This window comes from Onychostoma macrolepis, chromosome 17 (genome assembly GCF_012432095.1).
Source record: "Onychostoma macrolepis isolate SWU-2019 chromosome 17, ASM1243209v1, whole genome shotgun sequence".
Lineage (NCBI taxonomy): Eukaryota > Metazoa > Chordata > Actinopteri > Cypriniformes > Cyprinidae > Onychostoma > Onychostoma macrolepis.
In genome coordinates, this window is record NC_081171.1 from 14,772,359 (window position 1) to 14,799,532 (window position 27,174).

Consider the following 27,174-nt stretch of genomic DNA (forward strand, 5'->3'; position numbering starts at 1 on the left):
TTGCCATCATGACGTGTACACTGCTCTCTAGTGCATGGGAGTGTTATATTATATTATTATATCACATTATTTTGAATAATTATAGGAGTACACATGGGGGTAATTATTTGTGCTTAACAGGTCAGTATATATATATACATAAAATTCTAATAATTAAATGCACTATATTGTCTACACTTCAAAACGAAAGCAATAGCATCATAAAAGTATCAAAATTTGCCAGTACAGTTCAGCCATTATTTAGGGTGAATCCCAATTCTCTCTTACCCCTTCCCCTTAGTTTTGCACGTTCACGTGAGAGTAAGGGCTATCCCAATTCTCGTTTTGATCGAGGGGTATTGTAAGTGCTTGCAAACAAAATGCTTGGTTTTAAGGGGTATCTACCACTTCCCCTTAGCCCTACCCCTCGATCAAAACGAGAATTGGGATAGCCCTTACTCTCACGTGAACATGCAAAACTAAGGGGAAGGGGTAAGAGAGAATTGGGATTCACCCTTAGTAATATTACTAAGTAATATTTATTAATACAAATTAATGTTATAATCTGTGGCATGTTCATGAGAGAAAAAACAATGTCTGATTTATGAATGAATTATATAGTAAATCTGATTTATTGAAAATATCTAATCGAAAGAGTGCCCAGTTTATTCACCCAGATTTTTTTTGGTGTTGTTACTTTTGACAGACAAATTTGTTTGGAATTGACTTGGAATTTAATTTACCATATTAAAATAGAATTTACAGTTAAGGCTACATTATGAATCAAAAAAGAAGAAGAGTCAAATGTGATGATTAGAAGTTTATAAACACAGCACATATCACATACAGATGCACAATGCAAAAAATATCAAATCAAACACAAAGTCCTAGGTTTTCATCATTTTCCTCTCTCCAAACTCTGAGATCCATCAGTCTTTGATGTTCTGGTTAGCTGGGCCAGGTCTTGGTGATTTTCAGGTGGTTTAGCTGGTCTGCAATGTACTTGTGTTCAGGAAACTTGACTTGCCGTGTAGCTTTGATTTGTTGCCACATCCACTCCCGTCTCTGTGCTGCATGGCCTTGCTCCTGTTCCTGCGTCATGAATGGCCGGCTGATCCAGTATTCATTTTCTGCTTCCTGTTCCAGGCGTTTAATCACATTGCGTTTTATCTGCCAGGTGACTACCCGCGGTCGACGGTACTTCCCGATCCACTGCTTTCCTGGGATTCCCTTCCGCAAAAGCACCAAAGTCAAGAACATCCTTCTGTCAGTGACGGGTTACAAAAGTAAATCTGAAATAAATCACAATGCAGTTCAGCTACAAATGTCACATCAGAAAACTCAAAGAAGAATAGTACAAATTATGAGAAAATATGAGAAAATAATAAATTATTGATAAAAAAAAATTCTTGATTAAAACAAATCAAACAAGATGACAAGATGACATACTCATGTAAACAATACAAGACTGTACAATAAATGTACATTGTTTGGGGCTATTCAGCCTTGAATAAAGAGTTCATTATTATCACGTATCACGTAAGTATCTGATATAGATTTATTTCTGAACTCTCTTAAGTTTAAAAAAACCCATCTGACCTTGACTTGAAATGGCACTGAAATCAAATCAACAACATTTTAAATGGAAACAAGCAAAGTCAAATAATTATATATTGTATAAAGCGATATGTCCACCTTAATATCTAAACACTTCAAATACGCTTTTTAACACATTTTAATGTCTCCTACATCACATCATATACTTGCATGCAGGCTGTAACGTTACGCGAGTAATATACAATACCGTTCGTACAACAACGACGAAAATCAAATTTACTCAGAAATGTAAAAGCATGGCGATAAAAATCAGTCAATTTCATACAACAATAATGATTAAAACGTTTAATAACTTACACAATCTTCTGTCCAGATCCCCGGCCAGCATGCCGCAAACACTGTGCTGCTGAATGTCAGAAGTGCGATTACTGCAGCGCCACCTACAGCTCTGGAGGCTGCAGTACAGCGCGCTCTGCTGACTGATGAACTACAAAAATCTGGAAGGGCAACTTCATTCAATCAGGATTACCAGAGGAACATAGCTGTAGCTATAAAACCCGACAGAGACTTCGCATTATTCTGCTTATTATGCGACTTGTTACCAAATAAATAAGAGACATGGAATACTGATTTGAGTTAATTATTTTATTACAGGATAAAGAAAAACTGCAGAGAGTAGAGCACTGAACTCACTCCCTGATTTTCTGATTTCCTCATCCAGTCCTGATCAATTTGATAAATGTATTTATTTAGCCAGCCTATGTTTTTCTTTTTTAATGTATGCTGCTTAGATTTATTGCGGGTCTGTTCAACTGGATAATGCCAGCAAACAATGATAATGTTTGTTATTTGAAGAAGTTTAATGGTTTAATGAAGCATGTTCAAAAAACTTGCCAGTGTTTTTTTTTTTTTTTTTTTGCAAAAATGTCAACGTAAAAATTATCCAACGTATTACTAAGTATGGAAATGAAGTATTTATTTAAGTTTTTTTCTTTCAATTGGTTTATTGGTATATTAAATAAAAAAAAAAAAAAAATTTTAAATAGGCAAAAAAATAGACAAAATAATAGTCACGTGACAGGAATCTGACCAATGAGAGTTCAGTACAATGGCCCGGAAGCGTAATCCGGTTCATGTTTTTATGCTCCTCTCCAGGTCTTTGATGTTTCTGTGCTGCGGCTCCGGTCGTGTTTTGGTCAGGACTCAGGAGGAGGCAGAAAGATGACAGCCAGAAAGTCCGGGTCGCGATTAGAGACTGAAATAGAGCGCTGTCGGTCAGAGGGACAATGGGACAAGATACCAGAACTCGTGCGGCAGCTGTCTGCGAAACTCATCTCAAACGGTGTGTGTGATTTCTGTCTTCTGTACTCATGGCTAACGCGTTAGCTCGGACAGTGTGTGTGAGTCTCAGGCCTGGTGGCAAAATTCGTATCACATTCATTCCTGTACGTTTAACTACATATTTTCAAATCATTGAGAGAATGTTTTCTTTTCAGGGTGTCTAAAATGTGATATTAATGCCTTTTTGGTGTTACTCTGCTTGTCTGCCCAGTACACTTCCTGATTGCCCATACAGTTGTGTCCATTCATATTCATAGTTTCTATAATTCATATTTGTATTAAGTCTAGTAATTTATTGGGAGTATTTATTTGACTTATTGTCAATGTCAAAATATAGGATTCACTTGAATGGTGCATATTTAAACATTTTCAAATTAAATCACACCGATAAAGAAAACTACAAAGTAATTAATAAAAGAAAATATATAATAAAAGATTTATAATCTTAGAAAAGAACTGTACACATATTACTAGATATCAGTTAAAGTCAGAGGAAATTTCAAAAAGGTTTTGAATGCTTTATTAATGACAGATTTCAAAATAATTTCTTAAAAAAGTTTATTTGCAGTGGTTATAAGTAAAAATGAAATTAAACAATTGTTTATAATAATTAAAAATATACAACAATAACAAAGTTATACTTAAAAGTCTCTTAATAATAATATTAATTAATACTATTATAATTATTAATTAGTAAATATGTATTTAGTCAGTATTATTTTTATTTTCCGAATTTTTTAAAATATTTTAAGTGAAATGATTCCACAAAAAGAATATTTTACATCAATATCATTCGAGAACATCTGGAAGATGATGTATTTGACTGGGTAAAGTTTATGAATTACAAAAGCCTGTCCTAAAGGTTGGTTTAATGTCTATAATGAACACAGTTGTGGATTAAATTGCTTGTTTCCATCTTTGCATTTTGCCCTGTTCATTAAAAGCTACATATTAATAAAAGCATTATTTTTTGCCTCTTATGAGATGATGAAAGATTTAAGATGTGCATGTAAGGCAGCAGATTAAACCACACGTGGTTGTTCTCAAAGCTGTGCGTGTGTTAAGACCTGTAAGAATGTGTTCAGGTGCAACACTAGATTTTATCTGGGCTTTATGTAATGCTGTTTTCACAGTCAGCACTTCTCTCTTGCACTGCAAATGTGTTTGTGCGTTGACTTTACAGTTCAGATATGCAGGTGGCGACTCTCCATGATTACTTTTTCAGTCAGAAGAGAAAGATGAAAGGGATACTAGTTCACCCAGTAATAAAAATTTTGCCATCATTTGCAGTGGTACATTTAGGAATGTGTGTGTGCATGAGCTGACTGTCATTATGATGAAATTATCCTAGTGTATGATTTGCTTTCCATCTATGTGTGCGCTTATTTGAGTAATTTTAAGTGCCCAGTTCAACCTCTGCTTCTCCTGTAGATGATCTCGGGGAGCTTCTGCTGGGGGAGGCCAAACTCCAGCAGTACCTCAAGGAAAACCCTATCAAGCAGGGAGCCAGTCCCCGCGGGCCCCGGCCACGCCTCCAGGAGGTACGGAAACACTTGACGGCTGCACTTGATCGGGGAAACTTAAAGGTAAGCCTAAACTGTCAGGATCATCACTTCTGTTTGCTGCATCAGTGCTACAAAGAACCATTTAAAAAATATTTATTGAAATAAAAGAAATGTTTAACTGAAATAAAATCAAATATAAAATATATTTAAATTAGTTGCCAAAGCAACATTTCTCATTTTCATTTAGTTTAGCATTATGTACTAAAACAACTGAAACTAAATAAAATGAATGAAAACTATATATACACATATAAAAAAAATTATTATAAATTGACACAAAAATAATAAAACTGTAAGTAATAAATAATAATGTAACAACTAATAAAATAGTATGATAACTAAAAGTATAATAAAATAATAACTAGTAAAAACTAGTGCTGTCAAACGATTTATCGCATCCAAAATAAATATTTTTGTTTACATAATATGTGTGTGTACTGTGTACATTTATTATGTATATATAAATATACACATATACAGTATATATTTAGAAAATATTTACATGTATTTATTTATATTCATAGAATTTGTTATATATAAATATATTTAATATATAAACATAATATATTTATCTTAAATATATACATGCATTTGTGTGTGTGTATTTATATATACATAATAAATATACACACACACACAAAATATAGTAGTATTTTAATGATACTAAAATGTATCTGATCCATCATAAATAATATATACTTTATATTTAAAAATGCTTTGTAAATTATTAAGGGTTAGTGTAAAGGAATTCTAAGGGGTGATTTACACAGTATGCATTTTTGAGCAAAAGATGCATGTCAGTGGAATGGGGAAAAAAATGCAAAGTGTAGAGATGCTTTTTTTAAAAAGTTGAACTTATTTTAAGAACACTGTGTCAGAGATGCTGCAAAAGACGTGAACGTAAGCACAACTGTCAAACACGTCAGTCTACTGCATGTTTACTACAATGGAAAAGCAGTGCAAAAGAATGGCCCCTAAGTCTGGAATAATATCTTAACATCAAGATTTAAATGTAATAATTTATCAGACTTTTATTTAAAGATTTTTAAATGAGACAAACCAAAAGCAATTTATCATATCCAACAATATTAGCAATACCGCATTACTATGTTTTGGGAGTCAGCGACAACCAGATTAGTAGTGGAATAAAAAGTTTATGATTATGGATAATTCAGTGCTAGGTGAATCTAAAATTGACTTTAAACCAAACATGGTTGGAGCCTTTCCAGTGTCATTGGTGTTTATCTGTATTTTAGCAATGTGTTTAAATTATTAGAGTTTTGTGTCTGAAAATGTGAGGTGATTGTGGTGCTATATTTGATTTACTACAGTATACTATAGTGTGATGGTGTGTGTCTTGTCTTTCTCTCCCAGCCTGAATATATGCAGGAGGCCAGTCTGATCATGGCTAAGCTGTGTTATGTGGAGGGTGATTACAGGGAAGCACTGAATCAGTACAGTCGTGTGAATCTGGATGAGATGCAGCTGGTAGGGGCTCCAGTGTACAGACTGTCCATGATCGCTGAGGCCTACGCCACCAAAGGTAAATAATCAGTGTAGTAGCTCAGAAATTAGAGCTGCTGCTCTGTCACATAGCAGAAATGCTGTCTTTGTGAAAGCATAAACCCCAGCCTGCTGTTGCAGTTACACTGTTTATGTATGCGCTGTGAAACTGTGTAACTTGCTTTGGTAAGGAAGTTTTGCCTAACTAGAACTGAAACATCATGTTTCTGCAATCGGGTACAAATTTGTGTCCTTATTGACTGCAAAATGCTGCGCAAAGCAACAAAATCACAGCAGGAGGATATTTAATATTCAATATATTATACAGCAATGTTAAGTGTTTTTTTTTTAACCACTGGGATTTTACTTTTCATGCAGTATAAATTCTATATATTACATTACTGTCAACGTTTTAAAGAAATTAATACTCCTACTTAGCAATGATGCATTCAATTGATGAGAAGTGACAGTAAGAACATTTTAAATGTTAAAATAAATCTAGCTTTTGTTAACTTTCCATTCATCAAAGAATACTGAAAAAAATGTATCAATGTTTCCAAAAATATTAACAGTGTCTCGTAACAGTTTTCTAGAATACTACTAATAACATGTGACACTGAAGCTGGAGTAATCGCTGCTGAAAATTCAGCCTTGTCATAACAGGAATAAATTACATTTAGAAATATATTAAAAATAGAATTTATTGAAAAAAATACAGTATCATTATTTTATTTATTTATTTATTGTGTGTGTGTTTGATCATGTACTGTAAATGAGGCCTAGTTCAGTATAAGAGACTTCTTTCAAAAACATTTAAAAAATCTTACCAACCCCAAATGTCTATGGGTGGTGTATATTTAATTATATTAACAGTTATGTAATTGCAAAATATATTGTTTAATTTAAAATGTAAAAAAGAGGCTATTTTTATTTTATTTCAATTTATTTAATTTTAATGCCATTTTTAGTTTCGTATTTTTTTAAGCTCACCCTGTCAGAGCAGTGCAGAGATACTTCACGGATCCCTGCAGTTCATATTTTGTCCTTTGGGTGGCAGCATTGCTTTTTAGTACTGTATGTGATGCTCTGCAGAGAAAAGTGTTTGCTACTAAATCCTCTGCACTGAACACACACACACTTTTAATTCCGAGCACAGTGAATGTGTTTGCCAGGACCGCAGCATGAGGTCTTTGATCAGAGTTCTGACAGATCGGCAGTACTGTGGGGCTCTGGGGAAAAACTGCAGGGTGGCACAGAGCCTGTCTCATCCAATCGCCTCATAGCATCTCTGTGACTGACAACTGCTTTTACAGGGGGGCATCTTCCTCCCTCGGCCCCAATCATCCATCACGCTCCAGCTACCACACACAAACACACGTGTGTGTCATCTCACTGCCGCTTCCTGCCTCATCTCCTGTGTATATCAAACCCTCGTCCTAAATTATAAAAATCTCCCTCTTGCTGCCGTGAGCTGCTTGTCACTGCCTGTCCTGAGGCTTCAGATTTACTGCAGCCGTTATGCAGGTCATTAAAGAGCCCGGTCACGGTAATGGGGCTTGTCTTAGATCTGGCTAGTATAACGGGCTTTTAAACCTGTAAGTCGAGGGACATGCGTGTGTTTAGAGGAACGCAGCAGTCGAGAGGAACTAATTTCTGATGAGTATGTTATCTGTATCCAAACAGAAGTGAATGTGCCTTTTTCAGACCTTCTAGATTAAGTTTAGGCCTCCAGTGTAGCAGGTCTATATAAGGTAAAGGGATTTACAGCGTGTACACACTCTCTCTCTCTCTCTCTCTCTCTCTCATTCAGTTTTTTTACCCCCTTATTCTCTTAGGGCTTTGGTGTGGAACAAGAAGACCGTAGAAAATCCCTATGCCTTCCTTTGTCGCAGAATTGAACTTTTTAAAGCTAGAGTGTGTCATTTCTGAGCCCATATGACCGTGGAGCTCAACTGTTTTAAGTCCAAGGCTTATTTTGTAACAATGTTTATAGTTTCAAAACTTATTTTAATCTTTGGCCACTTCTGGTTTCTTTAAGGTTTCCTGAAGTTTTTTTTTTTTTTTTTACTCATCATTTCTACGTTATAAAATATTTTAGAGCCTTGCATAACGAGTAACATGTATATTCATTGTAAAATGCCCATGGCATTTTAAGGTTTTATTAATTCACATGACTTTTCCTGGACTATAAATCACACTTTTAAAATTAGGCTGCCTCACATATCCAGGTTTTTCAAGTCAGTTCACAAGAAAAAACAGTTGTTGGGGGGGTTAAATTAATAGATGAAAACAAATTGATTGTTAGTTGTTTTAAATCATTTTAATATCTGTTTTGTCTTATTTTAAGTTATTTTAAGGTGTCATGTGGCCCCTTGGAAGTTTGCTGAATCTCCCCTGATTGAGAACCACTGCTGTTGCAGCACCAGATTATATAAAATAATGGTCTGAACTCTTATTCTTCTGACAAACTAGTCAGTTTATCACTAAACAACCGCCACCAGCTGACAGTATTGGATTTGAAAGTACTTTAAAAACCTTATGGAGTTGCTTGTACATTTCTTCCCTTTGTTGACAATATTGCTATTAAATTAGGAAGGTGGGCAGGAAATATTTTACATTTTAATATTTTAAATGTTATTTTAGGTTTATTTAGATTTAGTTACTAAATTTATTAACTTGGTTTTAGGGGTGTGCGATATTGACAAAAAATAATATCTCAATTCTTTCGGGGATTTTTATCGATAACGGTAATTAGACAATATTTTGATGTTTTATTAACAAAGTTCGGGAGGAGCACGTTCAGATAATTAACCTAATTAACACGAGAGGAGAACAAGCAGTAATCAACCCAGTTAACAAGATAAGAGGTGTGTGTGTGTATATATATATATATATATATATATATATATATATACACAGCAGACTTACCTCTGTTCATTGGCGGTTTTCTAAAAGTGTCCATTATCGTTTGAGTCAAATTCTTACATTTAATCAGTGAATTAGAATAATAAGACTTTTGGGCTGTTACCAAGCAAATGAAACCAGTATCAACAAAATTCATCTTTGCAATGCAGAGAAAACATAGAAGCTGCATCTGAAGTGGCATTTAGATGCATTTACAATTACAAATGCATAAATCATGCTTTGATATATTAAACACAAAACGTTAAATACCGATATTTTAAATTATTTAAATAATAAAAGATACTTTGAATGTGAAATTAAAATCGCCAGCAGGTGGCAGCAAGTCACTGTTAATAAGTGAGTCATAGCGATTGAACCGAATCATTCAAACGGTTGATTCATTCAGGAACGAAAACGCCCTCATGTTGCTCAGAGACGCAAAACAGTGCCGTGGCTGTGTTTGGAGTGATTTTTGTTGTCGAAATAAAGCAAAAACAGGAAATACAGTGTCTCTTAATTAACATCTTGTTTATTGAACTGTTGTAAAAAATCAATATCACATTTGTAATCATGGTCATTTTTGGAGCGATATCTTTCGTTATTCTTCGTGTGAAATTGATTAACTAGGTTATATGAAGTGGTACAAAATAGCCTATATAAATTTTCTGCCCCCATGTCTTTAATATTGTGTTCATTTCAAATGTAGTGAAAGAACACACTCTACGCACGCGCACTAGTCTAGTCTAGACCACTCTGTAGGTGTTTTGAATGGTTTTTGCAAAATACTCGATAATGTCAAATCGCACATCGTTTAAACAACAATTTTGATATTATCGCAGACGATATATATCGCACACCCCTACTTAGCTTACATTACAGCCATTGCTATATACTACTACGGGGTGGGTTTGGGGCATTAATTTTTAGAGCATTTAACGTTAATTTAACAAAAATTGACGAATCATTTAGTGCAAGATAAATCATAAATTTTGGTTGGTATTCTCACAGAAGAGAAAAACTGTACATTTTAAATGTGTATATCTGCTGAAAATAATTTTGTCAATATTTAATAGTACATACACCACTGTTCAAAACTTTGGGGTTTGTAATAGTATAAAGTAAAGCAAATGTTGTGAAATTATTGATATATTTTTATTTTATTTTATTCCCGTGGAGGTAAGCTGAATTTTCAGCTGTCATTACTGCAGTGGTCAGTGTTACATGAACATTCATAAATAATATGCTGATTTAGTGCTGAAGAAACATTTCTTATTACTACCGATGGGTGAGCTGCTTAATATTTTTGTGGAAACCATGATTTTTACAGGATTCATTTGAAATGATTTGACAGAATTTCTTTTGTAACTATGTTAAAGTCTTTGCTATTAATTTAATGCATCCTTGCTGAAATAGAAGTCTTACTGACCCCATAGCTTTAAACAATAGTGTAGGTGACTTAAAACCGTTCACTAATATTTTATGCCAATCAGTCCACTCTCGTTCTCCTCCTGTCTTACTGAGACTTCACAGGGCACTTTTAATCAGGGCCTCGTCATTACCTTCTTGCTTGTGATGGATTATTCGGCTCCGTTTTCATTTCGGAATCATTTTGTGACTCTGTAACAGACTGTTTTCTTCATCCTGAGATATCTGCTTATAAGCCATTATCTATTATTGAAGCAGTTTGAAAAGTAGTTAGGAGGGCTACAGTTTCTGTTTCCTGTCACATTGCCATTCTGTCATGAAAACTTTATCTGCATGGAGAACCCAATACTAACGGTAGCCAAACAAACAACTCTCATCATGTTTACCAGCCACCTGAGCACTGAGTCTGGCCTGTTTTCCTAATGCTATGAGGGATTTAAGATGTGACTTAGGACGCTGAAGCCAGTAGACAGAGATTGGCCACAGATTGTGTGACATCTCTTAAGGAACCGTGCTTGTATCTTCACCGCATTACTTGGCTCTCAGCTGACCCAGACGAGGCAAGGAGATACGGCAGTGGAACAGACATCAGCTCGTGCTAAAACATTTAAAGCTTTTCTGGTTTGTCTGAGGTCTTTGATTTTCTCACACATGTATATTTCAGTGTCTCACTTCCTCTGTCCAGCCAGAACAAAGGAAACAAACTCGAATTATATGAACGAAGCGTATCGTGTTCAGTTTGACCCTTTAAGAATAAACATAATATCCTCAAAGTAAGGATCAAACCACAACAGTGTATTTCATTAGTGAATTGAATTAGAACTGACAGAAGAGCTGTGTGCTGAATACTGTAGCTCAGTAGAAATTAATGAAACTATGATTTTAAAAGAAATATGTTTTGATTGATGGCAGAATTTTGGCTTTGGTATGACAGCAGCCATGTGGTACCTACATATCAATACTAAATTGATTCCTCAAGCAACAAATAAACAGCCTTGGGTGACTTGTGAAATGTAAGTGCTGTCAGTCGATTCAGCAATTCAAATGTCAGTTTTTTTTTTTTTTTTTTTTTTTTTATTAATGTCAATTTCTTTTCTAGTTAACACAAGGTTCTGTAGTTCATTTGGACAACGTGCATATAAATGAAATATAATTTGTAATTTTATAGAATTGTTGATTTCATTTTTAAAAAATTTTTCAAACTTCTTTTAATGCTTTTTTATGTTTTTTTCATGTTCACATGATTAGAATACTGCAAAGATGCTTGATGTTATATATTTACATTTGTTTTATTTGAATAAAAAATATATATTATAATTGGGCTTAAATCCAATTGAGATGCTGTGGCATGACCTTAAACAGTCCTTTCATGCTTGAAAACAATTCTGCAAAGAACAGTGGGCCAAAATTCCTCCACAGCGATGTGAAAGACTCATTGCCAGTTATCGCAAACGCTTGATTGCAGTTGTTGCTGCTGCTAAGGGTGGCACAACCAGTTATTAGATTTAGGGGGCAATTACTTTTTTATATAGGGCCAGGCAGGTTTGGACAGCTTTTTTCCCTTAATAAATGAAATCATTATTTCAAAGCATTTCGTATTTACTCGGGTTATCTTTGTGTAATATTAAAATTTGTAAAATTATATATATATATCTGTATGTGTGTGTGTGTGTGTGTGTGTGTGTGTGTGTGTATGAAGAGTTCAGATGCGAAAGCCTCTAAGTGCCATTTGAAATTTTCAGTAGATTCTTTTCATTGCCATTAAAGTGAAACTGAACTGAACATAAACATATGAGCCTGAGAAAAATGCTAAATTTTAGAAGAAAATTTCAAATGGCACTTAGAGACTTTTGCTTTCTTTACTCTTTTTATATATATATATATATATATATATATATATATATATATATACACTTTTTTGTTTTTGTTTTACAATTTACAGTTATGTCTTGGATTATTATATTCTATATCACAGTAATGCCCTGATGGTACTTCTTCACAATGATTCTTTTATTGTACTGCTATTCCACATCTCTAAAAGGCAACAAGTCAGGTCGTTTTTCACACTTCAGATTATCTTGATTAAAATGATCTTTCTGAATGTGGCAGAGCACTAGGACAACTTTGTGTGCCTTTCTAGCTCTTGGCATGTGTAAGTCATCTCTTCTCTCTTCTGTTTGTTCATAGGCCTCTGTCTGGAGAAAGTGCCCTTGGCATCTCCATCATTGTCCAATCGTAATGCAGACACAGACCAGGAGATAATCACTTGTTATGAGAAGTCTGGAGACATCGCTCTTCTCTATCTTCAGGAGGTAGAAAAGGTATTTCCAAATGTTCATTCACTACAGTTGTTTTCCTCCCCCATTTTCACATTTTTAGTCACATTCTCATAGACATTAAAATATACATTGATTTTGTAGCAGCAAGACATATTTGCACAGTACTGCTGCAGAGAGTCAGCCATCCGTGAGACTAATTTCTTCCTGTCCCACCCGTGAACTTTAAATCACAATTAAAGCTTTTTACAGGTCAAAGTTAATTTTCTTGCAGAGTAAGATGAGTCTCTGTTTCTTTTAGATGGTTCTCACACCACTAATTCTCTTTGTTGGAATAGTAGTGCCCAGATTCATTCCCCTGCACAATGTTCAGTATTTACTGCTTGTGATTTAGCGTTGGTGGAGAAGGGAGGGAGCATAGAGAGAGACGGAGAGAGAGAGCGAGCGAGAGAGAATGAATGATGGCAAGAGAGGAGAACGGCAGAGCTTGTGTTCTGCTGCAGTGTTGACGCTGCATTTTTTATGTGAAGCCGAAGTTTTACGTTTGACCTTCATGCTAGAATTCTTGTACCCTCCTAACCGCCGTCCTCTCTAAAGTGTTCCCCGGGTAAATATAGTAAACAGTCTGACTCTGGGTTTCTTTTGAAGACATTTGGTCTGTATTTGCTGAATAACTAACAGGAAGTGTCCAGGAAAGAGTTTGAGCTAGTTTCAGTTATGATTGACAGTAATATTTGATGACTTGTGTCCTCTCTTCAGGCTCTTAGTGCTGGCATTCAGAACCGCAGTCCAAAGCCCGGTCCAGTCACACAGGAACAGGAACTTGGCTACTTCCTGGAGACAGGACTTCAGAGGGCTCATGTTATTCATTTCAAAAATGGGTGAGTATTTGTGTGTTTATATTCTCAGGAACTAGGGCTGGGCGATATAGCTGAAAAATATATATTTCTATATTTGTCTTGACAATATTTGCTGTATGTTTAAAAAAATATTTTTTTTTTTACAACAGCCAATGTTGCAAATTAGATTTAAATTGATTAATGCAAGAAATTCGGCATATAATAACCATTTCTGCTGGAAAGTCAGCTTTGCTATAACATGAATAAATTACGTTTTAAAACAGTTATTTTAAATGGTAATTAACTTTCACAATGGTCAAGTTTCCATCCAGTTTTTGCTCTGTTTTGTTATTGACAAAGAGAATTTGCGAAATTTGCTGTCTACAGCCTATTTCCATCCAACTGGCCTTTTACCGATAAAATGGTGTGCGTGATGACGTCATCCCTAAAAAAAAAAAAAAAAGAATTGTCGCATAAGTTTTGGTGTGTCGCAAAAAAAAATTGCCCTTGAGCTGTTTCCTTACATAATTTCTCCTATTGCGTAAATTATAGGCTATAGGCTAGTAGCCTGTTCTTCATCCATTTGAAACAAAACAGCCTATTATTAAATTGTACAGGCCTACATAAAATTATTTTTATTAACAAGTGTCATGAGTTTTTTTTTTTTTTGTACTTTGTTATAGACTATTAGATAGATAGGCTACTTAATCAAGCAATAATCATAAACAGGTGCAGTTGTATTATTATTATTTTTCTGATTAAACTTTATAGGAAATAGGAATGTTCATTTTGGTTGTTTTATTTCTCCTAACCGACGGTCGTTAAGCCATACCGTTAACTGACAGGATTATGTTAAATTATAATTAAATTAAATTTAAATTGATAGGTGGCTGTGACCCATTAAAAATACCTAAATTTGTTTTCCCTAAATTTTAATCCATTCACATGCACATGCAGCGCTTCTGCGAACAAAGAAAAACATAAGCTATTTTATCTAAAAGAAATAGGTCCATATGCAAAATATATTTTTCTAAATAATTAATGAATTAACAAAACGAAAGGAAAAAAAAAACTGTTCAACAATTAGCTGCCTATATGCAGAATTTTGGTTAATTTTTGCGATGCGCTCTTGAGAAAGCAGCATCCTGTTTGTTTCCTTTATTTCACAAAAGCACGTTTTGTTTTTATTGTGAATGTACACAAATAAAATAAATATTTTGAACAGTTTTTAATAATGTCTTACTCTTATATGGCCACAAATGAAGGAGTAGGCTATTGTAAGTTGTTTCCACTTTTATAAGGAGAAAAACTAAAAAAAATCATCAAGTGATCGTGCCGATGTTGTGCCGAATTCTGCACCCTGCCAGATTATGCACCCTCTAGTATTGGTAGGTTTAGGAGTAGGTGTGGGGGAGGGGTTAGGATTAGGGGTGGGGTTAGGATTAGGCAATAAAGTAGTGACTTCAACGAGGGGGTGCATAATCTGGCAGGGGTGCAGAATTCGGCACAACACCGGTGCCTCACGCACGCAGTTAAGTATACTCGACAACGCAGCCTGTTCATTGTCATAATAAAATACAGTCAGCCAAACATATTGAAAAATCATGCTATTTTATTTCCCCTCCCCTTTCAATTTAATGGTAGAAAGAACTCAGAACAAAACAAGAATAAAAATATAAGAATCTAACAAGTCAAAACGAATTAATTTAAACTTTTGTACTTCGTGTTCCAATATCCATGTAAAAAAAAATGCGCTTGGCATAATATCACTGGGGTATGTATGGTGGTCAAGATGAAAGGCACAGACTACAGGCTATTTAAACTGAACAGTGCACTGTAAAAAAAAAAATAATGTAAACATACTAAAGGGACATCAAATTAAGATTGAGATGTTTGAGAGGTAACTCGTCTTTTTCTTACCAAGTATAAAATAATTTCAGATGCAACTGAATAATATGAATATGATTTAATGCGCTTTTGAACTGGGAAACAGTGCTTTAACGTGATGAACACGGACGCTGCCTATAGGCTAATTCTGTCATGTGACACCACATTTATTTGCGTTAAAGCCCCTTTTCTCGACAGAAAGTGTTTCCAAACAAATTTTTTCAACATTTGAAGTACCGATATGGAATTTATGCACTAAAGTTAAACGGAAAAAGATTGTGTCGACACGTGAAATTTTATCGATAATTGGCATTTTCATCGGCTATATCATAAATATTTTAAAGCGCTAAATAGTTTTTCGCAAAAAAATTCCTTGGATGGAAACCTGGTTAATGTTTCTGGTTTTACTGTATTTTTGATAAAAGAAATGAATCCATGAGCATAAGAGACTTCTTTCAAAAATATGAAAAAAAATTATTTTGGAATACTGATTCCAAAAAAAAAAACACCCACTTTAACAAGGTTTTGCAAAACTAGATTAGTGACACACTCTAACTTTCTATTTGACAAAATTAAATAGTCAAAAAAATTCAAAATGTGTAGCTTTATATCACCAGCAAAATCATCTCAAATATGTTGCATATATAATTTTCAATATACCGTTCAGCCCTATCCGTAACACTCAATTATGATTGACAGCCCAAACAGGCTTCCTTTAGAAACACCTGAGACAACGGTGTCCATTCATTTATCATTCCCTCTGTTCGTACATCTATTGTTTTCTCTCATCACTCCTCTTTCCCTCAGACACGTGCTTCAGTGAGTGGTCTAGGAAACTGCTGAGCTTTCTGTCTGCCCACTAATTCTCCGTCTGTCTTTGTGCCTTTATTTTTTTCCAAATGCTTAATTGATCCTCTGTAGTTCTCAGTCTGTGCGTTTCATGTTATTTATGTGTGTTCTGATGCCACACTCTCCCCCTGCACCGTGGCCTCTGCAACACGGAGCTGTGTGTTTGACGACTACTCGTACGTATCTCTACACTCTCTTCATGTAGAGTAGTGCCATGCTTTTACTGTAGCAGCTTCACGCAGAAGCCAAGACATAGCTAGCCGCCTATGTAAGAAGCCTTTAAAGCACCGTGGGCACACTCTCAACATGAAGGCTGCATTCAATTTTATATAAGGTACTTCTTTCCAAAAAATGTAAAAATCTTACTGAAACCAAACTTTTGCTTTTGTCAACTGTATTCAATGCAGCTTAAGGTACACATTTGATCAGTTTATGCATTTTCCAGGAATCTCGTAGGCAGACAAATCTCCAGTCAGCTGAAATTTGACTTTGTTTACTCTGACAGACCTGCTGATTGTAGAGAGATAGAGTAATCATACTGTTGTAGTAGGGAAAGGGAAGACATAGGAAGGTTGAAGAATTAAGAGACAAGTTGTCCATCTTATGTCCCATTCATTTACTCATCTCTATGTTGTTGTCATCTTTTTTTTTTGCGATTTGCAGTACTTGCGTGAAACGTGTGGTGGCCTTGCACATGCCAGTATGAGACCCTCCATCATTGTTTATTTGTGCATTGAGTGTGTGGTTGGGGAGGGATCTTCCATACGGATGCAGGTGGAGCATCTGTCAGTGCTTGAAATGCATCTGTGTGAAATATGACCGTTGCAGTGGTGCATTGTGGGTAATGTATCTGTTAGGCTCATGAAAGCAATGTCTTTAAACCTCACACAACATGCATTTCCTACAGGATAACAAATGGTCAGTCCTCAGCCTGAACTATGTAGAGTCATTTTAAAGGTATTAAAATTGCAGCTGAAATTCTCTTTCATATGGCTGATAGTAAAAGTCAATACAAATAAAAAAAAGTGAATTTAGGCATCACAACATTATAATACACTGTATGAAACAGATATTAATTTTGAGATTTGGATTGTTATTAAATTATTAGTGTTTTAAAGTAACTTTAAGTGAGTGTTTGATAACAATGAAGAAAATAGAGGAAACTGTGTTTGATGAAAGCAGTTCCACACTTTAACTTTACGTTTAAGGGCACACAGTTGTGAAGAGTGAAACTGTGATTTTAGTAAAATGGACTAATGTGATTGTTCCATGTGGATCCATGTGATCGTTTCAACTGATGGTTGAATTGACGGTTTTATTTTTTAGCTCTGTTTCTCTCTGTCATGATCGCTGTCATCCCTGTTTCGACACTTCTGTCTCTCTCAACACAACTACTGTACTGCTTCTCCCTGCATTCACGTGCATCTCTCAACGCTTCACACCTCCACAGCCCGAAGCTATGTTCTCTGGTCTTTTACGCACGTGTCCATTCATGGTGTGTGTGTGTGTGTGTGTGTGTGTGTGTGTGTTTTGTGTGCTGTCAGTTTGTAAAAAGGCTGTGGGATTATCGCAGTCTGAGAATAATGACCACAGACGCTGACAGGTGCTAACACATTCACAGGTGCAGCGTTCATATAGGTGCTAATTGTGACTTGCACTGTATCCAGAACTCCTGTAATCAATGTCCCCTACAGGCCCTGATAACTTCCTGTCCACTGATAAGTAACTGCTTTAGTTTGACTGCTTGATGCTAGAGCTAATTAAATCATGGCAGAGGTCTGACCAGTCCTGAGGGTGTGTGCATGTGTTTTCCATGTGTTTGTGTAAGAAAGTTTGTACGGAGTTGATGAGAAATTTGTTGATGTCAGCCATCAGGCTTTTTTCTGCTCTCTGGAGGTGATTAATGGATCTCTTTACTCTCCCTTTCCCGGTGCTGCAGTAACCTGACCCGTGGTGTCGGCCGCTTCCGAGAGATTCTCCGAGCTGTTGAGACCAGAACCACTCAGAACCTGCGTATGGTGCGTTGTGTGTGTTTATGGCTTTGTGTTGTCTCTGTCTAGAACAGTGGTTCTCAACCTTTTTGACTCCAAGGTCCCCTTATCCAAGACAAAATTCAAAATCCCTCCATGAAGATTTCTGCAGATTTACTTCTGCTATAATGACAAAGCTTCTTTTTTTTTAATATTATTATTAATGGTTTTTCCACTTGTTTGTGATTTGTAGGAGAAGGTTTTTAACATTCATTTTTAACTCACAAATATAGCAATTCTCTGCAGTTTATACTATTTTAAAATATTTTAGAGCTTGACAGGTATTCAGTATATATATATATGTGTGTGTGTTTTATAATTTTATATATATATATATATATATATATATATATATATATATATATATATATATATATAAATTCCTTGTATATCTAAGTTTTCCATGACTATAATCCTGGTTCTTAAACAAAAAAGACAAAGATTTAAGAAATTTTTACATAAATTTTAATCTTAATTTTTAGAGGTTTTTTTTTTTTTTTTTTTTTTTTTTTTCATTTAAAGGATTTTATGTATTGGGCAGTTTGTGCCCCTGGTTGAGAACCACAGGTCTAGAACATGGAGGTATACGGTCTGTTTGTGTATGTGTGTGTGTGTGTGTGTGTGTTTAGACTATCGCCAGGCAGCTTGCAGAGATCCTGCTCAGGGGCATGTGTGAACAGAGTTACTGGAACCCACTAGAAGACCCCCCTCACCACTCCCCCCTGGATGACCCACTCAGACACACCCCTCACACTAAGGACTACGCCCTCAGCCGCCGCCCACGCATCTACTCAGGGGAAAAGTAGCACATCTAATTCAAAATAATAATAAATGCTGTAAAAGTATATATATAAAAGGCACAGTTGTTTCATGTATATTGTTCAAAAATTGTTCATTTATTTTTATGATGTAGTATGAAAATTAAAAAAAGAGGGAAAACTTAATTGATCAGAATCCTGGAAGTTTGTTTCATGTCTCTGTATTCGTCATGGATGGAAAAATTCCTGATGGCCTTTCTCTCTTTTTTTTTTTTTAGTTTGTTTTGTCCACAGGAAAACACAGAGGAGGCCTTACTCCTGTTGTTAATCAGCGAGTCCATGGTGAGTAGCAGTAAAGATTCGGTGACCCTCTGAACTGCTGTGGTTTAACCATCAAAACAGGAGAACGTGTAAATGAAGTCAGCATGGTCTGACGCTGCAGGGTTTTTGGCATGAAAGGCCGATCATAATGGTACTGAAAGCAGAGCTAGAGAATCAGAGATGCCTTTAGCTTGAACTCAGCAGAAAGTCTCAATAGATCTCTTGCTCATGTGGCTTTTTACTGTAGTTTTCTTTAAACTTGACATTCAACATCTCTAGGAGTGAGTATGTTCAATCATAATGGGTTTATACTTATGCACAGTGTGATTAAACAGTGTTTTATTTCATAGAAATAGGTTTTTCCTCTGCAAAGTGATCTAAAATGAAGCTGTCTAATGTTAGTTGTGTCTGTTATTGATAGCCCTAGCATACTACACTGTTCGATTTTTGTTTGAAAATGAATAATTTTATGGATCAAGGACACATTAAATTAATCAAAAGTGCCAGTAAAGATATTTATAATGTTACAAAAGATTTATATTTTAAATAAATGCTGTTTGAACTTTCTAAACCTCAAAGAATCCTGTAAAAAAAAAAAATTATAACTCTTTCCAAAAAAATTATGACAAAAATAACTCTCTTCAACTTTGATAATAATAAGAGATTTTTTCTTGAGCAACAAATCAGTATATTAGAATGATTTCTGAAGGATCACGTGAGACTGAGGACAAAATTCAGCTTTTCCATCACATGAATAAATTACTTTTTAAATTGTATTAAAATAGAAAACCGTTATTTTAATTATATTATAAATATGTTTCACAATTTAGCTTTTTTTTTTTTTTTACTTTGTTTTTGATCAAATAAGGAGATTTATTTCAAAAATATTTTTAAAAAATCCAATACTTTTGAACAGTAGTGTAGTAGTGTAATCTTGTCTGTTTTGGGGAATGTGTGTATTAATATCTGTATTTATGATAGGCTAACAGAGATGCCGTGTTGAGTCGAATCCCAGAACACAATAACGACCGAATCATCAGCCTCCAGAGCGCCTCGCTGGTGTACGACCTGCTGACCATTGCGCTCGGCCGACGCGGACAGTATGAGATGCTCTCAGAGGTGAGGTCTTGCCCACACTCATGGGAACATTCAGAAATACCCCCTGTTGTAACAAGACCAGACCTGCACTCTAGACTGCACTCCCTCTGTGTGAATGTCTTTGTCTGGAGGTTAAATAGTGTGCATGCGAGTTTGTGGACATACTGCTTCAATTATTTATAATATACAATTTCATGTTATTATATTATGTAGATTTTTTGTATTCAGCACTAACCCAGATTCAATATTAGAGCTCAAGTCTGCATGTCACAAATTTGTCCAAATTAAATTAAAAAATTTGTCCATTATTAATAACTTTCTACTTAACGTTTTATTTTTTCCATGGACGAGCCTCAGTGTTTGTTTTCAGAAGCCTGGCCTATTTAGGACAGAACAGGCAGGCAAAGAAAAAAGCATTTTTAGTGTGTGTGTGTTGGTTTGTAGTGTGATGTTTTCATTAGTGTACCTGGGCAGATTTTTCTCTTCCGTCTCCATCTGTTGATCATGCTGTTGTTGCTAATGTTGGACTCCGCATAACTTTTGCTGTGTCTTTTATATTCAAGGATTTTATGGTTGTGCAATCACAGGGCCCCAGGAGCCTGTCATATTTATTGTGTGTGCCCTCTGCAGGATCGTGTGTGTGTTTGTGTAGCTGTTTGTTATATAGATCTAATTGTTCAATGAATTGCTCTCTGCTAAGCTGCTAGTGTGATTAACTGTAAAGCCTCAGAGACACACTGAATGCCTGTGGCACTCTGGGTAATCTTAAGCAGGAGACATGGCCTGGCTCTGTGTTTGACCTTTGTGTGTGTGTCTGTTGGGGGTCATAATTAATGTTCTCAATTCTTATCTGAGGTTATCTTAATGTCTCCTCTCCACAGTGTCTCGAAAGAGCCATGAAGTTTGCCTTTGAGGAGTTTCATCTCTGGTTCCAGCTCGCTCTTTCCCTAATGGCTGCTGGGAAGGTTAGTGTTCCATTTTCTGCATTCAGTGTACCTCAGAGTTCCCATAGTAATAGAAAACCTAGAAATATCAGGCAATTTTAAAGTTGTGATTTTAGTGAAATGAAAATTAATAATGTTAAAGTCTTTTTATATAATTTATTTTATATACATTTAAAATAAAATCTCTTATGTTTAATACTCACTTATATTCTCTTATTTATATATTGGGGTCTATAAAATGTTTGAAGATTTTGAAAAAGGTTTCTTATGCTTACGAGGCTACATTTGCTTGATCAAAAATACAGTAAAAACGAATATTGCAAAATATTATTACAATTAAAAATAACTGGTTTGTACTTTTAATGTATTTTAAGAAATGTAATTTATTCCTGTGACGAAAGGAATGTGTGCATAAAATAAAGTGTGTGTGTGTGTGTGTGTGTGTGTGTGTATATACATACACACACACACACACACACACACACACAGTGGTGTGAAAAAGTGTTGGCCCCTTCCTGATTTTTAATTTTTTTGCATGTTTGTCACACTTTAATGTTTCAGATCATCAAACAAATTTCAATATTAATCAAAGATAACACAAGTAAACACAACATGCAGTTTTTAAATGAAGTTTTTTTATTATGAAGGGAAAACAAAATCCAAACCCACATGGCCCTGTGTGAAAAAGTGCTTGCCCCCTCCTATTAAATCATGAAAGAACTGTGATTAACCACATTATTTTAGAAAGCTGAGTTAAATTTCACTAGCCAAACCCAGGCCTGATTACTGCCAGACCTGTTGAATCAAGAAATCACTTAAATAGAACCTGTCTGACAAAGTGAAGCATGTTTAAAGAGCAACACGTCATTCCGCGATCTTAAGAAATTCATAAACAGATGAGAAACAAAATAGTTTACATGTATCAGTCTGGAAAGGGTTATAAAGCCATTTCTAAGGCTTTGGGACTCCAGCAAACCATGGTCAGACCCATTATCCACAAATGGAGAAAACCTGGAACAGCGGTGAACCTTCCCAGGAGTGGCCGGCCTACCAAAATTACTCCAAGAGCACGAAGACGACTCATCCAGGAGCTCATAAAAGAACCCAGAACAACATCTAAAGAACTGCAGGCCTCACTTACCTCAATTAATGTCAGTGTTCATGATTCAACAATAAGAAAGAGACTGGGCAAAAACAGCATCCATGGGAGAGTTCCAAGGCAAAAGCCATTGCTGACCAAAAAGAACACAAAGGCTCGTCTCATATTTGCCAAAAAATATCTTGATTATCCCCAAGACTTTTGGGCAAATATTCTGTGGACTGATGCGACAAAAGTTGAACTTTTTGGAAGGTGTGTGTCCCGTTACATCTGGCGTAAAACCAACACAGCATTTCATAAAAAGAACATAATACCAACAGTCAAACATGGTGGTGGTAGTGTGATGGTCTGAGGCTGCTTTGCAGCTTCAGAACCTGGATGACTTGCCATAATTGATGGAACCATGAATTCTGCACTCTATCAGAAAATCCTGAAGGAGAATGTCCGGCCATCAGTTTGTGACCTCAAGCTCAAGCGCACTTGGGTTCTGCAGCAGGACAATGATTCCAAACACAGCAGCAAGTCCACCTCTGAATGTCTCAAGAAAAACAAAATTAAGGTTTTGGAGTGGCCAAATCAAAGTCTGGACTTAAATCCAATTGAAATGCTGTGGCATGACCTTAAACAGTCCATTCATGCTCAAACCCTCCAATGTGGCTGAATTAAAACAATTCTGCAAAGAAGAGTGGGCCAAAATTCCTCTACAGTGATGTGAAAGACTCATTGTCAGTTATCGCAAACGCTTGATTGCAGTTGTTGCTGCAAAGGGTGGCACAAACAGTTATTCGGTTTAGGGGGCAAGCACTTTTTCACACAGGGCCATGTGGGTTTGGATTTTGTTTTCGCTTCATAATAAGAAAAACTGCATGTTGTGCTTACTTGTGTTATCTTTGATTAATATTTAAATTTGTTTGATGATCTGAAACATTAAAGTGTGACAAACATGCAAAAAAAAAAAAAAAAAAAATCAGGAAGGGGCCAACACTTTTCACACCAAAAAAATATACATCTAAAGTGTATATGTGTGTGTGTGTGTGTATATATATTAATAAAAATAATAATAATATTATATATATATATATATATATATATATATATATATATATATATATATATATATATATATATATATATATATAATATTATTATTATTTTTATTAATCTACTAGTAATACTCTGGTAGTAATGACTCTTATTGTTTGTGTGTGTAGTCAGCTCGAGCAGTGAAGGTATTGAAGGAGTGTATAAGACTAAAGCCAGATGATCCCACCATACCTCTGCTGGCCGTCAAACTGTGTATTGGAAACCTGCACTGGGTAATAAAAGAGGAATCATGGGAAATATGCACAGGCTCAACCAGAGAGCTGACCCTGACCTGTTTACAACTCTGTAAATCCATTACTGATAGACTGTCCACGAACAGTGAGATGGTGATTACATGGGTGTGTATTTGTGTGTTTTAGCTGGAAGAAGGCGAGCGCTTTGCTAAAATAGTGATTGATATGGGTGAGAAGGCGGCTGAATTCAGGGCCAAAGGCTATCTAGCTATCGGTCTCGTCTACAGCCTGAGAGCCACAGATGGTAAGCATACCTTCAGTAGAACGCACCATTTCAATACCCATAATCTTTACTGTATCTTCTGTAACACACTCTACAGTATACCTTCTCTATAATAATACTTTATACCCTGTTTTTGTCTTCTATAATACACTCTGTACCTCTCTATAACAGTCTACAGTGGGCAAAATAATTATTTGATCCCCTGCTGATTTTGTAAGTTTGCCCACTTAAAAAAAGAAGGGTTTATCAGTTTTATGGTAGGTTTATTTTAACTGATAGATACAGAATATCAAACAACAAAAGCAGCATACAAATGTTAAAAAAAGGTTTACATTTTATTAATAAGTATTTGATCCCCTACCAACCAGCAGGAATTTTGGCTCCCACAGATTGGTTATGTGCACATTTGGAACACAGATTAGTCCTGCCACTTTAAGAAGATACTCCTAATTTCAGCTGTGTGTATAAAAGACTCCTGTCCATAGAATCTGTATCTTCCATTCCAACCTCTCCACTACCATGGCAAAGACCAAAGAGCTGTCAAAGGACATCAGGGACAAGATTGTAGACCTGCACAAGGCTGGAATGGGCTACAAGAAGCAAGAAGCTTGGTGAGAAGGAGACAACTGTTGGTGCGATTATTCGGAAATGGAAGAAATACAAAACAACCATCAATCGGCCTTGGTCTGGAGCTCCGTGCAAGATCTTGCCTCATGGGGTAAGGATGATCATGAGAAAGGTGAGAGATCAGCCCCAAACTACATGGGAGGAGCTTGTAAATGATCTCAAGGCAGTTGGGACAACAATCACCAAGCAAAACATTGGTAACCCACTACGCCGCAATGGATTGAAATCCTGCAGCACCCGCAAGTCCCTCTGCTCAAGAAGTCACATGTACAGGCCCGTCTGAAGTTTGCCAATGAACTTCTGATTCAGAGAAGGCTTGGGAGAATGTGCTGTGGTCAGATGAGACCAAAATTGAGCTCTTTGGCATCAACTCGACTCGCCGTATTTGGAGTAAGAGAAATGCTGACTATCACCCCAAGAACACCATCCCTACAGTCAAGCACGGTGGTGGAAACATTATGCTTTGGGGCTGTTTTCTGCTAAGGGTACAGGACGACTTTACCACATCGAGGGGCAAATGGACAGGGCCATGTACTGTAAAATCTTGGACGAGAAGCCAGAATACTGAAGATGGGTCATGGATGGGTCTTCCAGCATGACAGCGACCCGAAACACACAGCCAAGGCAACAAAGGAGTAGCTCAGGCAGAAGCACATTAAGGTCCTGGAGTGGCCTAGCCAGTCTCCAGACCTTAATCCCTTAGAAAATCTGTGGAGGGAGCTGAAACTTCGAGTTTCCAAGAAACAGCTAAGAAACCTTAATGATTTAGAGAGAATCTGTAAAAAGAGGTGGACCAAAATCCCTTCTGAGATGTGTGCAAACCTAGTGACCAGCTACAAGAAACGTCTGACCTCTGTGCTTGCCAACAAGGGTTTCTGCACCAAGTACTAAATCATATTTTGCTTTGTGATCAAATACTTATTTGACTTACTAAAATGTAAATCTTTTTTTAACATTTGATGCTGCTTTTTTTCTGGATTTTTTGTTTGATATTCTGTCTCTATCAGTTAAAATAAACCTATTTATTTTTTAAGTGGGCAAACTTACAAAATCAGCAGGGGATCAAATAATTATTTTCCCCACTGTATATTGTCTTCATAATTCCTTTATAGTGCTGTATACCCTTTCTCTACCCTCTAACACACTCTGTACCCTCCCAATATTCTTTTATCTTATTTTTTTCCCCCATACCTTATATAATGCACTTAATGAACAACTCCATATTCCCTATATCATATAGTATACCCTTTTTTGTCCTCTCTAACACACTCTATACCCTTTCTGTAATCCATTTATATTTTATACACTGTCTATTCTGGATCACTCACTCTGTACCTCTCTGTATATCTATATTATTTCTTTACCCTTAAAATTTGCTCAGTACCTCTGTATATTTGTTATAATTGTGTAAAATACTCTTTACCCATCTTCTGTCCTTTATAACAAAATATACTATTTCTTTAATCCAAGAATATAATTTTCCATGTTTTGTCCACCCTCTATAACACACCATATACTTTTCAGAGATATGCTTTTAATCTTTTATAATGCTTTATTTGTTCCTCCATATTTTATGATGGTGGATAAACATTATTTCAGTTTTTTTTAATTAACGGGGGAGAATTTTATTAAGTTTTCATAGATTTTTACAAATATAATTTTAATCATCCTATGGCCCACGTGGAAGATTTTCCCCTGCCCCCTTGTGAGGAACCACACTGTTCTGTATCGTTTCTGTAATTTATTTGTCCTTTTCCCTTCCTCTGCTCTTATATAACACACTGCAATGCAATGCCTTTGTAATGCTTTATATGCTTTCTCTGCATTCTATAACATGCTCTATAACTCTTTTCTTATATTACACACTCTGTTCCACTCTGTAATGACAATTATATAATTTAATGATTATTCTTTAATGCTCTATACATTGTCTTCCCTCTGTTACACACTCTATAATCCTGTGATGCCCTTTCTCTAACATTAAGGTATCTGAAATCTTGCTATATTGTGTCCATACCATCTTCTCACATCTGTCGTCTGTCTTTACAGCATCTCTTCGAGGAATGCAAGAAGAGTATCAGAAAAAAGCACTGAGCGCTTTCCAGAGGTGATTTTCTGACTGTCCTAAATTTCTCTCTCACTCACATACTGTGCACACTGATGAAACACACTGTTTCTCTCTCTCTCAGGGCACAGAGTCTGTCCCCCACTGATCACCTAGCTGTTTTCTACCTGGCGCTGCAGCTGGCTGTATCTCGACAGGTAGGAGAATCAACATCTGCTGCTTACGCACACTCTCTCAGATGATGGTCTTCTCCCAGGTTGCTCTTAGGTGATGCCTATAAGCATTTGCGTGTGGCTAATTTCATCTGCTTCAAGCCACATCTAGGGTGGGCAATATGGCCAGAAATGTCATCACAATATTTTTTCTGTATCAGTTGATATTGATATTTATCACAATCTTTATTTTATACTATTTATGAGGAAGGATATGCACTCCTCATGTTTCTTAGACCTCAACAATGAATGTAATCAAAGCTTCTTGTAATCAAAGATTCTTCTTGTTTACTACTAAATTCCACATTTATACCACTTTTTCATTTAGGACCCCC

The 27,174-nt window shown here is 35.8% G+C and overlaps 2 protein-coding genes across 5 annotated transcripts in view; one reads left to right on the forward strand and one right to left on the reverse strand.

Annotated features, from left to right (window-relative positions):
• Nucleotides 1-786: 786 nt before the first annotated feature.
• mrpl57 (mitochondrial ribosomal protein L57) lies at nt 787-2,047 on the reverse strand. Of its 2 annotated transcripts, none has more exons than XM_058749672.1 (2): nt 1,894-2,047; nt 787-1,271 (listed from the first exon to the last, which is right to left on the reverse strand). In XM_058749672.1, the coding sequence occupies exon 2, from the start codon at nt 1,237-1,239 to the stop codon at nt 928-930; it is 312 nt and encodes a 103-aa protein (XP_058605655.1). In that variant the 5' UTR covers nt 1,240-1,271; nt 1,894-2,047; the 3' UTR covers nt 787-927. The 2 variants fall into 2 exon arrangements, with proteins under 2 accessions (XP_058605655.1, XP_058605656.1); XM_058749673.1 differs by lacking the exon at nt 1,894-2,047 and adding an exon at nt 1,784-1,863.
• Nucleotides 2,048-2,683: 636 nt separating this feature from the next.
• The window catches only part of ttc7b (tetratricopeptide repeat domain 7B), a 45,581-nt gene continuing 21,090 nt past the window's right edge, over nt 2,684-27,174 (forward strand). Inside the window, exons 1-14 of one of the 3 annotated variants that reach the window (XM_058749116.1) lie at nt 2,684-2,878; nt 4,309-4,463; nt 5,817-5,985; nt 12,462-12,595; nt 13,310-13,431; nt 18,065-18,143; nt 18,785-18,957; nt 19,192-19,255; nt 20,216-20,353; nt 21,214-21,297; nt 23,587-23,691; nt 23,839-23,956; nt 26,612-26,669; nt 26,752-26,824. In XM_058749116.1, the coding sequence (XP_058605099.1) occupies nt 2,758-2,878; nt 4,309-4,463; nt 5,817-5,985; nt 12,462-12,595; nt 13,310-13,431; nt 18,065-18,143; nt 18,785-18,957; nt 19,192-19,255; nt 20,216-20,353; nt 21,214-21,297; nt 23,587-23,691; nt 23,839-23,956; nt 26,612-26,669; nt 26,752-26,824 (1,593 nt within the window). In that variant the 5' untranslated portion in view covers nt 2,684-2,757. The remainder of the gene's footprint in view (nt 2,879-4,308; nt 4,464-5,816; nt 5,986-12,461; nt 12,596-13,309; nt 13,432-18,064; nt 18,144-18,784; nt 18,958-19,191; nt 19,256-20,215; nt 20,354-21,213; nt 21,298-23,586; nt 23,692-23,838; nt 23,957-26,611; nt 26,670-26,751; nt 26,825-27,174) is intronic. The other 2 variants (XM_058749117.1, XM_058749118.1) reach the window with 2 other exon arrangements.